The sequence below is a fragment of the Asterias amurensis genome, chromosome 2 (assembly GCF_032118995.1).
Source record: "Asterias amurensis chromosome 2, ASM3211899v1".
In the NCBI taxonomy this organism is placed as follows: domain Eukaryota; kingdom Metazoa; phylum Echinodermata; class Asteroidea; order Forcipulatida; family Asteriidae; genus Asterias; species Asterias amurensis.
In genome coordinates this window covers 12,359,042-12,368,403 of record NC_092649.1, presented here as the reverse complement: position 1 = coordinate 12,368,403, position 9,362 = coordinate 12,359,042, and the positions used below count along the sequence as shown (strand labels likewise).

General features: G+C 40.0%; 1 protein-coding gene across 5 annotated transcripts in view; it reads left to right on the top strand.

Annotated features, from left to right (window-relative positions):
* The first annotated feature begins 961 nt into the window (after positions 1-961).
* Positions 962-9,362, top strand: part of LOC139954167 (inositol 1,4,5-trisphosphate receptor-like) — a 117,815-nt gene continuing 109,414 nt past the window's right edge. For all 5 annotated transcript variants that reach the window (XM_071953865.1, XM_071953861.1, XM_071953864.1 and 2 more), the window contains exons 1-3: positions 962-1,267; positions 5,955-6,114; positions 6,970-7,040. In XM_071953865.1, coding sequence (XP_071809966.1) covers positions 6,023-6,114; positions 6,970-7,040 — 163 coding nt within the window. In that variant the 5' untranslated portion in view covers positions 962-1,267; positions 5,955-6,022. The remainder of the gene's footprint in view (positions 1,268-5,954; positions 6,115-6,969; positions 7,041-9,362) is intronic.

The following is a 9,362-nucleotide window of genomic DNA, read 5'->3' as shown; positions in this document are numbered from 1 at the left end:
CACTAGTAGTAAACTATACTACATTGCACTTATAAATGTAATTAAATTAAATTATATTAAATTATATTAAACTTAACTAAACTAAACTAAACTAAACTAAACTTAACTTAACTTAATAATAATATCTAGTTGTTATTAATTATTACTAATAATTAAACTTAACTTAACTTAACTAAACTCAACTAAACTAACAAGATAAGTTAAATTATTTTCTTTTAACTCAAAAAAGGGGAGTAATTAATATTTTAGGGGGACACAATGGTTGCAAACATTTGTTTTTCCATAGGGGCACTCGTTTTTGCAATGGGAAAACTTATAGCTGTTCATTATTTGTGTTGTGGTCTCATGAGTCTTATATTGTGACTACTATCGACTAATTATGCAACGATTTTGTCTAATTCGACCTCTGAGCTTGGTCATAGATAAGTTCTTTCAGAGTTGTGACAAAAGGTTACTGATAAAGCCATATAATTAAACAAATCATTAAAATTAGAAAGGAGGGGGACCATCTAGAGGGAGTCCATTTTGATGTGCACGTTTTGACACACTAAAATGGCGGACATGAGATGATATGCGCATTGTGCCTCTAGGGCCTATAGAGGGCGCTGCTTAAAAAATGTAGTTCCGATCCAGGCATGTGAAAAGTGGTTTTCTACATGTATAACGTATATGTGTTGAATACCGAACGAGTAACTAGTACTTGTTTTATATTCGAGTGTTGAAAACGAGAAACCTACTATTTAATGTTTTGTTTTGAATAAAACATTAATACTATCGCTATATTATATTACATCAAATTGCACTAAAATGGTACAAAAGTATAATCTTTTAGCTGAGGGATTTTACTGTTTAACATTACCCCCCCCCCCCCATAAAAATGACCTGTTGATATATATCATTCCGCCAGCGGATGTGTATCAATATGTGGGTGTTGCAGGGCACATCCGTTTCATATCCCACACACGGTCACAGGCAGTGATCAGTAAGATTTTTATTTTTTGATGAATTATGAGCTGATTGATATTATTTTGTTTCCAGGGGACGATGCTCTGTTGGATATATTAATTTTGTAACGTGTGCGTGCCATTTTTGTTTATGATTGTCATGTGTGTCTTCTGAAGCTGCAAGTCATTTTATTCAGCCACCCGCTACGCTAGCCAGGCAAGCACTACAGTACACGAATTCTGGCAGCTACCCGTACAGGCAGGCTACACAAACCGGAAGTATTGCATTGCAGGTGGATGTGTACTGTGTCGTGTATGTAAAGGTAAGGCCTAAACAATAACAACAATAATAATAATAATATATGCAGAATCGTTCATCACCTTCCTACATCTTCTTATCTTATTAATTTTAAACTGCAGGTGCAGAAACGTGCCTAGCCCACCTTTTTGAGCTGTAAACGGCTCTCTTTAATTTATATTTTTAAAGGAACACGTTGCCTTGATCTGGATCGTTTGAAACCGTTTGTTTTGATATGCAAGGTGTGCTAAAAACTGCACTGTTTTGATCATTGCATCGGTTGAGGTGCACATAAGCATGACAAGCGCAGCAGGTGCAGACAAAGTTGGAAAAAGGATCAGAATGTCACTGTGCAATATTAATTATTATTAGATAAATAAAAGCAGTTCATGAATATGAATACTATTATTATTATTCATGGTTTATTTATTAAAACACTGCAATACATAGTTGCGATAACGTAACCCTCCTCCCGACCGGCCATAGGGAGGAGGGTTACGTTATCGCAACTATGCAATACAGGGGCTAAAAGCGGGAATGTACGGTTTACAAAATAGTAATTAAAAACATTACTATTCTAAAAAAAAAAAAAAAATATCAAATGTATAAACACACAGACAAATTTGTGACAGAAAAACATTAAAGAAACACGTTTTCCAGGATCGGTCGAGTTGATCACCGAAAAGCGCCCGAAACCGTCCGCTACTTTAAACTGCATGTGGCCGGATAGATCATTCGAAAGTAGAGCAGAATAATCAACACAAACACCCCCCAAAACTGCATGGTCTGACCCCTACGTCGCGAACAAACACGGTCGGCCATTCCGTGATTTTGACTCCACAAAATGGCAGACCATGCCAGCTCACGACGCATAACGAAAAACAAAACAACCGTTACCCCGAGGCGCGCCTGCACGGACCACCATAATCCACTCCCAAACCATCCATTCAACCGCAAACCGCAATGCATTCCATAACAAATGGGTCTCAAACGCCCGCCTAACTAAGGGACCATGGATAAACTAAGAACGCGGCCGCCCGCGGTCAGACTCGTTCTAGAACGAGTCCGTCCCAAAATTGTCACGCGCCCGTCCCAAGATGGATTAAGCGCTTCACTGATTTTTAAGGTCCCTCATTATCGAACTCTATTGTTGGTGCCTTTTGTTGTTCAGATTACATGGACAAGGCAGCTCGCAAGTAAGCCACGAAGGGGTGAAGGATTAGTGTTTGCGGTCTAGCTCAGGTATACACCAGACAATGGGTTGGAGATGTCCATGTACAGCCAACCCTCGAGTTTGCCAAAGCCAATACAATAATATGCTACTGCCATAACAAGTTGAAGTGGTGACTATTATTCTTAAATTTGAAATCATCACCAACTTATTTTGTACCTACATCTAATTATTACATTAGGACCCGTGTTTACAGAGATGATTACACTTACACGATGTGTTCATAAAGGTACCGCGAAATCATGCTGACCGGCTCGCAATCACACAAAACACAACGCAAAATTACATCGTAGTACACAAACACACTATATCCAGCGACACACTCACACACAGTGTTTTCAATATACCGGCCTAGTAGTCTTGGTACTTTGCGTGCAACAAACTATAATGCAAGAAACATTGAACGCTAGAGGGCTTTCCTAAACAATGTGATAGCGGGAGAGCCGCCCTCCGTTGGAAAAATTGCGCAACAGCTTACGAAATTAGTTACAACCGCCTTGAGATTAAGACTTTCGGGAGAATCTGGTGTCCGAAAATTGCAATACTAACCAGCGTACAACATTGGCGCCGTTGCTGGTACTTTGGGCATGTCAACAACGTGGTGAATTTTCAGCAGTTCCTTGGGAATATTTAGCGTGTTTAAGAAAAACTACATTACGTGTTGGCTTCATTGTTCAAACATGAAAAATTTTGGATACCTTTGATGTACCAAAAAAGGTATAGTTTTACTGTTTAATGTAAGATGTTTTTCCTATTGATTTTGTTTTATTCTGTTGTATTTTGGGGGATTATTTTGCATGGCGGTCATGCAAAGACGCAATATTTTTTATTTTTTAATCTGCAGTTGTGTTTTGACTTATTGCGTGAAAAGGGCTAAGATTAATCTTTTTGTAACTTGAAAAAAACTAGTCAAAATATAAACTAGACCGGAGACACAGTTATTATAATTTACATGGATCTTTGGTTGTTGTTTATTTATTGAAACGACAGTTTAAGTAAATTGCAGTGGAAACAACTTGGGTTTATATCTACCCAGATAAGCCGATTATAACTACACAGTGGTTTTCGGCCTCACCATTGTTCCTTTGTTATACAGTGGGTCTTCCTCAAGACCCGGTGGTTGAGAAGAACGCGTTCCACTCCGTAGATTTTCTTTTGTTCAATTTGTCACGCGAAGGAACGCGTCGCGACGCGGTCGTTCCCGTGACATAGTTTATCCATGGTCCCTAAGACCAACCCGCTTGATCCAAGGCAATGCATCCCATTAAAAAGAGCACACAAAAAAACAAATAAGTGCACAAAAACATTTTTATAAGATTAAAAAACCAACCATCGCTCATTTAGAAACTATTAATATTTGTGTCGGAGTATGTGTGCGAGTTTTTACTTTTCTCTAATGTTTAACACTTTATGTTTTGGTCACCAGCCTACTAGAGTGCCGAGCTGCGGCCAAGTCGACTAAACTATTCTGTAAAAGGGTGTTACAACATACAAGGCTGTGCGGCAGTGCGTATGCACTGTCCATTTACAATGCCTACTGTTCACACAGATAGCAGATAGCAGACACGAACTGCCTTGTTACACCCCTTTCACAGAATGGTTTAGTGCAACTCGGCCAGGGCTCGGCAGTTCGTCAATCAAATAGAGCCGCTTGTACCCGCAGTTCAGCGCTTGGTGACCCAAACATAAAGCGTTGAACATATTGAGAAGTACAAACAACGTGCGATGCGACAGAAAGACACAGTTTAAAGTACTGAGCAGAAAATTGCATTTGAACTGCCAAAGGATTCGAACTACGTACCTCTACATGTAGCTTCCGGGCAATCTCGGTGGTCTAGTTGGTATGACACACTCTAGAATTGCAAAGGTCCTTGGTTCAAATCCTAATTGGGTAATATGCCTGTGTTTTTGTTCGCAGAACTTGGGAAAGTACCGAGTATACTGTGCTCATAAAAAAACATCGGTGTGTACCCCCCCCCCAAAAAAAAATGGTTTTATTTATTTATTTTTTTCCAGTTGTGACTATTTTTGTAGTAGTGGTGGCAGCACGACTATTTGAGTAGTTTAAAAAGGTAGTCGCTACTTGAATAGGCAATCGTTGGTCGTGACTAAGACACAACAAGTCATCACATCAACTGTATGGCTTCTTTTCTTATTGAAATAGTTTTGAATAATTGATTCTTCTCATGCTGTACAATCACATACCTCTTGAGGTGTTGATTTGTGATGCAATTAACATTTCCAATGCCTGAACTATTTATGTATTCATTCAATGTGTGCAGTATGCATTACTCTAAATGCAATGTAAGGCACTCTCTTGTTTGCAAACACTTTCATTTTATCCCCTCTAAGCCTTATTTGCTTTGGGGATTTTGCCTCCACTAAACCATGTACATATTTGCATCCGTTATATTTTTTTAATGCGATGTACAAATGAATGCTTCATTAATAAACTTGATTAAAGCAAACTGAACCTGAAAATGTAACAGTGTTTCTTGTTGAGTGTCAGTGAGTTTGCAATGTTACCATAAAGGTTGCATTGAATGTTAAAGGAACACGTTGCCTTGAATCGGTCGAGTTGGTCTATAAAAAGCGTTAGTAACCGTTTGTTATAAAATGCGTATGGTTGGAAGATGTTTTAAAAGTAGAATACAGTGATCCACACAAATTTGCCTCGAAATTGCGTGGTTTTCCTTTTACTTTGCGAACTAACATGGTCGGCCATTAAGGGAGTAAAAAATTTGACTCCCATAAATGGCCGATCGTGTTAGTCAACGAGGTAAAAGGGAAACCGTGCAATTTCGTGGCTCATTATATTACACTTTTACAACATCTTTCTACCCTATACATGTACATGCATTTTATAACAAACGGTTACAAACGCTTTTCAAAGACCAAATCGACCGATCCAAGGCAACGTGTTCCTTTAAGGTTGAAGTTCACCACTAGCCATTATATGAGTAAGAATCCAACTACAGATCTCTACTAAGTAACAATGTTCCTTGTTCCCTTTTTCAGGGCATTTAACTTTGCAATTTTACCATTGAGGTTGAATTGAATGTTAAGGTTTATAGGTTCACCACCAGCCAATAGTATCCAACTAAACATCTAATAAGTAACAGTGTTACTTATTGGTTTTACAGTTGGTTTGCAATAATACCATTAAGATTGCATTAAATTTAATGGTTGAAGTTCACCACCAGCCAACTATTAGTGACAGTGTTCCTTGTTCCCCTTTTCAGGGCATTTAACTTTGCAATGTTACCATTGCGGTTGCATTGAATGTTAATGTATGAGTGAGATTCTAATGAGATTTAACAGTGTTCCTTGTTCCCTTTTTCAGGGCATTTAACTTTGCAATGTTAGGCCTACCATTGCAGTTGCATTGAATGTTAAGGTTGTAGTACACCACCAGCCATGTACATGTATGAGTGAGATTCTAATGAGATTTAACAGTGTTCCTTCTTGTTCACTTTTTCAGGGCATTTAACCTTGCAATGTTACCATTGCGGTTGCATTGAATGTTAAGGTTGAAGTGCAACACCAGCCATGAGTGAGATGTCAGCAAGTTTTCTACATTTTGGAGACATAGTGTCTCTGTATGCTGAGGGGAGTGTCAATGGATTCATCAGTACTTTGGGGTAAGTTGTTTGTTTGTTTGTTTGTTTTGTTAGGATAATCTTCCCGTCCCCTCGACAGACTGCCACAAGGGGATGTAAATGCTCAGACAATAATCAGTTCTTAATTTTTCTCTTTATTTGCCACTTGCTAGTCAATAAATCAAGTTTATAAAGCTTTGTTTTATAAAGAAAATCATTAAATCATTTAACTTGTTGGATTTTCCGCAATTGTTGCCACAAAGCTAGACTTGTGGACAAGTCGTTGGTAGTCTGCTGCAGTGAGATAATCGAGTTGTGGTGGTGCTCTTGCGAGATTACTGCTCTCGCGCAAACTGCTGGTTGCAGACTTCTACCCCACTTTTAATGGGACCAAAGTCGTGGGAGCAGTAGTCTCGGGGGGGGGGGGGGGGGGGGGGGGGGGCCAGCAGTCTCGCGAGAATACCGTGGGAATTCGGTGAGATTCGAACAGAGTTGGAGCGCTATCACGCGACAGACATTTAACGACTTGTCCACAATGCTTGATTGGACAAGGCTAAGTGGTTCAGTGAGCACTGGGCATGATTATCACACCCGACCCAACTTAAGTTACGCTCATTTTGTTTTTAATCAACTCAAAAGAATACCCATGCACCGCAAAGTTACTGTACTTGACTAGTATCATTTGTTGACCTATATTCACTGTTCACCTCGGTACTTTATTGCACAGCCATGACCCTGCAATTTTAAATGGTCTTTTGGTATTATTATAATCTTGTCGCCCCGCTTTTGTTTCCGTATTAAACACCCCAAACTATCCGGGTTTTTTGACAATTAAAATGTTGATTTGAAGAATAGAATATTTGATAATTTACCAATGAATTGTCTGTTTTCTTTCAGTTTGGTTGATGACAGATGTGTGGTCCAGCCTGATGTGGGGGACCTTAACAACCCACCAAAGAAGTTCAGAGGTCAGTCAACCATGCTTTTAAATTTGTATACACAGTTTATCCCCAGGTCACTAAATTTCCTTTCCTTTTATCTGCAAATTATTATTCGTTTTTCGTGCGTGACATCTGTGTGAATATTTAATTAGTCAAAAGGCCTTTTCTGAAAAGTCCGCCAAAATAATGTACCAGTAAATTAAAACGAAGAGCATATCTGTTGTTATGTATGAAAAAATTTGCGCAACTGAAATATTAAAAAGAGAAAATTGTATGTAAAAAATGGCTTTAAAAAAAAGGAAACAAGTCACAAAAACACGGCAAATTTTCCCTGATGAATTTCGGCAACAGTCCCCAGTTAGCATTGTTATATTGATAGATTGTTTCATATTCTTTCTGGAAATTCTAAAAGCAAGACCGGATCGTAGCTAGTCCAGTCAGGATATAGTGATTTCCACCAGTAGTCCAAAACTCCCGTTACCAAAAAATCAACCATTAGACACCATGGAAATAATCAACCATTAGACATCATGGCCGACATCGATTGATATTGCAGCTTGCTGTTTTAACTTGGTATGGTGCCCCGACCGCAATGACAGCATTATTCAATAACAAAAGAGCCTGTCTGGCATGAGCTGACCCCCCCTTGATTTAGCTCACAGATAGGCTCTTTGGTTGTTTTGCCAGCTAATTCATGGGGGTCAGCTTATTAACGCATGGGCTGCCGATAGACTGAAACGAAAGAGTAAAACAGTTTCTCTCTGTATTTAAAGGATTGGGGTACTTTTTGTAACACAAAACACAATGTCCAAAGCTTTAACATTAAACTTAAAGTTTGAAGATAATAATGTTCTCTGTTGTGTTGGTTGATTTGGCTGGGTGCCTAAGGCACCCTTGCATGCCTGCTGCTCGAACACGTTGTACAGCCGTGTCCTTCCCAATTCATTTTCTCTACTACAAGCATTAAGGATGAATAGCCTCCCAAATTATTACTATATTATTATTATTGCAAATAAATGTTCGCTAGATTTTATGCCAGATGTGCACACTACTTTGTATTTTGTGTGCAAATATTGTTTACTATGTAAATTGGAATAGCCCTCAATGTGCCTGTGCCTGTTGTTAGTCGGTTGTACCGTAATTGTAAATTTGAAACGCTTGGTTTTATGCACTAGTGACTATGCAAAGAGTTTTGTATTTATTTTCCAGTTAATGACTAATTTCATCAGACCATGTCTAATGACTTGGGGAAATTAGATTAGGAATTGTTTTAATACACTACATGAAGGCCTACCTGTACATGTACAAAATAGTACTTTATTTTACACTGTGTATTTTACCATATTACTACACCAAACGCCTTCCACACCACAATAACGAGACCACTAATTATAACAATACAAGAAGTGTATTTAAAAAAAACTAAAGGGGATTTGAAAATTGCAGAGATGGCAGGTCTACAGGCCAGCTATGCGTGAGATCTTAAAAAGTTGAGTATACTGGCAGAGCAAAAGCGTGCGCAATCTGCAAATTTGCGCTCTGTACGGCAGCTAAAGTTTATGGTTATAAAAAACTGCTTGCAATCTAAAGTATGCCAACTTTGTAGATTGCCTTTTTTTGGACACACGTGCGCATACATTATATGGCAATGCATTGTCATTACTTTATTTGTTTTTCTCTGTCTAGCCTCAATGTGTGAGAAAATTGTTGCGGTGCGTGAGAGCGTGAGACAGACCCCTAATGCGTGAGCCTCGCTGAGAGCGTGAGACAGACCCCTAATGCGTGAGCCTCGCTGAGAGCGTGAGACAGACTCCTAATGCGTGAGCCTCGCTGAGAGCGTGAGACAGACTCCTAATGCGTGAGCCTCGCTGAGAGCGTGAGACAGACCCCTAATGCGTGAGCCTCGCTGAGAGCGTGAGACAGACCCCTAATGCGTGAGCCTCGCTGAGAGCGTGAGACAGACTCCTAATGCGTGAGCCTCGCTGAGAGCGTGAGACAGACTCCTAATGCGTGAGCCTCGCTGAGAGCGTGAGACAGACCCCTAATGCGTGAGCCTCGCTGAGAGCGTGAGACAGACCCCTAATGCGTGAGCCTCGCTGAGAGCGTGAGACAGACTCCTAATGCGTGAGCCTCGCTGAGAGCGTGAGACAGACTCCTAATGCGTGAGCCTCGCTGAGATCGTGAGACAGACCCCTAATGCGTGAGCCTCGCTGAGAGCGTGAGACAGACCCCTAATGCGTGAGCCTCGCTGAGAGCGTGAGACAGACTCCTAATGCGTGAGCCTCGCTGAGAGCGTGAGACAGACTCCTAATGCGTGAGCCTCGCTGAGAGCGTGAGACAGACTCCTAA